The sequence below is a fragment of the Brassica oleracea genome, chromosome C1 (genome assembly GCF_000695525.1).
Source record: "Brassica oleracea var. oleracea cultivar TO1000 chromosome C1, BOL, whole genome shotgun sequence".
NCBI lineage: Eukaryota > Viridiplantae > Streptophyta > Magnoliopsida > Brassicales > Brassicaceae > Brassica > Brassica oleracea.
Window position 1 is genome coordinate 14,764,974 of NC_027748.1, and position 2,861 is coordinate 14,767,834.

At 33.1% G+C, this 2,861-nt stretch overlaps 1 protein-coding gene across 1 annotated transcript in view; it reads right to left on the reverse strand.

Annotated features, from left to right (window-relative positions):
* The window catches only part of LOC106332660, a 4,927-nt gene extending 4,062 nt beyond the window's left edge, over window positions 1-865 (reverse strand). Inside the window, exon 1 of the mRNA XM_013771141.1 lies at window positions 793-865. Within this exon, the coding sequence (XP_013626595.1) occupies window positions 793-865 (73 nt within the window). The remainder of the gene's footprint in view (window positions 1-792) is intronic.
* Between the last annotated feature and the right edge of the window lie 1,996 nt (window positions 866-2,861).

The window sequence follows — 2,861 nt, forward strand, 5'->3', positions numbered from 1 at the left end:
GATTATACAATATATTTTATTAATAAAACATATTATGTTTTTATAATTTTTTGTTATTTTTAATGTGACTAATAATTATTAAAAAATTTCAATTGTTTTATTTATAGAAAATAATAACTAAGTTTTAAAATTAAATAATATTATTTATAAAATATATAAATTTATTTACAGATATGAAACACAAATTAAAATATTTCACATTATTGTTTAAATGATATCTAATGTAAAAAATATTTTATGATAATTTTAATTTTTATGAAAATATTATTTATTAATTATTAATTAATTATAATGTAGTAGTTTCTAAAAAAAAAAAATCAAAATTCGTTTTTCTTCATAAAAGCTCACAAAAGTTGGTTTTTGGTTTTTTTTCGTAAATTGATTAAACTTTTCAAAAACTAGTTTCCCTAAATTTTAGGGAATCTATTTATTGAAAATCTTGATTGGCAACTCAAATGGTTTTTATAAAAACTAAAACTAAAACCAAAAACTTGATTGGATGAAAAATGATTTTTACAAAAGCAAAAACCAAAAACTAAAGCAAAAACCACAAACAATTAATAGAGAGGTTAAACAGCAAACATATAATTGTGTCTTTGGGATAAGTCATTTGAACACTAAAAATAACAAACTCATAAACCCACCCCAATGTAACCAGGTCAAAGAACACAAGGCGACCTACGGTTTACCCAAAAAGGCCCACGAAACACGTAATATACAATTCTACCCACACCTACTATACACAGTTTCAATAACAACTTCACAAACTACGTCAACTACTTGGCAACTTACGGTAAGGGAAAAAATCAAAAACCTCGCACTTGCGCGTGAGCTTGCCCCTAATACTTAATAATTGTTTCGCCATTTTGCCTGAAAATTACTATTTTTAAATCAAGATGGAAAATTCTATGAGATGGAGAATAACAATACTGAATTTAAAAGCATCACTTGTGAGAATATCTCATCTTTAAATATTTTAACGCTGTATAACTATATTATTATAAACTATTAAAAATATTAATACAGACTATAGTATTTGTATTTAGCCGTAAATGTTACAAATCATATTGTGAATGTCCATAACCGGCACATACCTAGAGAGAGAGAGTCGGTGGCTGGAGAGAGAAAAACCCTAATTTTTCTTTTCCTTATTAGTTTATGATTTGTACTCTTTCCATATTTATATTTCATTTCTCTAGTTTTTCCATTATTCTATGACGGTGTAATTCCCTATATATAAAGGGCTCCTTATGTTTATGAATAAGATATAAAACATACAGATTCTATTCTCTTGTTCACAACACGTTATCAGCACGATTACGCTCTAAACCCTAAGCTAAAGTCCGAACCCTAAAACCCTAATCTCATCCCGGCGATAAACCCTAAACCCGACGACGAACCCTAATCTGATCGAGAACCTAAAACCCCATACTCAAGGTGTTCCCGATCTCAGCATGCGACCTCAGTCCGTTCCTTAGCTCGCGACTTCAGCCTGTTCGCGAGACACAATCTCAGCCTGCTCGACGCGACGATACCGTTTGATAGCCAACACGTTCACGACCCGATAGCTGCTTGCTCCCGTTTACGACTCGTCTCAGCTTCAATCCGTTCGCGACAGACAGCAACCCGTTTGCGACCCGACAGCAACGATCAGCTCGCGTTCTTCTCTATTCGGTGGTCCATTCAACCCGACTTGAGGTTTAGGTAAAACTAAAACCTAAGAACCAAACCCTAAGGCAATAGATCCAATCCCTAATAACCTAAATTGAATCTTATTGCTTCATTAAAATCGAAACCCTAATTCCCTAAAGCCTAGGCGCATGCATACCATGCAAACCCTAATCGAAATTTGATGTGATTGTTTATGTGATTGAATGTTTTTGAATCTGATTATCATCACATAGAACCGATTGCTAAGATTGATTAATCTCATACTTGAATTTGGTTGATTGAATTGATGAATTAATTGAATGTTATCTTGCGATAGAAATCGCCTAAGTTGATTAGTTCTCATCTTGTTTAAAACTTGAAACCGACAGGCTTGTTCATATTGAAACCCTAATTGCATTAATCTCATTGAATATGATCGTTAGGTTGATAGTAACTAAACCCCTTGATGCATTGCTTGATTGTTTTATTGAGGTTTCATGATCACTTAGAATCGTTCTTGCTAAGATGAATAACCGATTGCATTAAGATCATATAGAAACCGATTGCTAAGATTGTTCATACCCTTGGCTGTGCGGCTTATCTTGCATTATGCATGTTCGGATTGTTTGGCCATGCGGCTTGTTAGCATATCATGCATGCATAATCGTATGAACTAAATGCATCATATCCGTTTGGTCGTGTGACCAATTTGCATTATATATCTGATTGTCTTGTATGCATTATAAGAACATTATAAATTCTAAGAATGAAATATATGATTTTAGATGTCGAAAATCAACAACTTGGATTTTTCTGCCCTAAATCTCTCTGGAAATAATTACTTGCAATGGGCAATTGATGCTAATATCATCCTAAAATCCAAGGGACTTGGTGAATGTATCACCGAGGGCAATAATGCAAGTGAAAAAGATAGATATGGAGCTATATTAATTATACGCCATCATCTTATTGAGAGGTTCAAAGATCAGTATTTGACTATTGAGAATCCTATAGACCTTTGGACAGAGTTGAAAACGAGATATGATCACCAGAGAACAGTGTTATTACCAAAGGCTATGTATGATTGGAGGAATCTCAGAATCCAGGACTTCAAGTCCGTGGACGAGGATAACTCGGCCCTGTTTAAGATAATTTCTAAATGTGATGATATAACGGATAAGGATATGCTTGAGAAAACATTTTCCACCTTC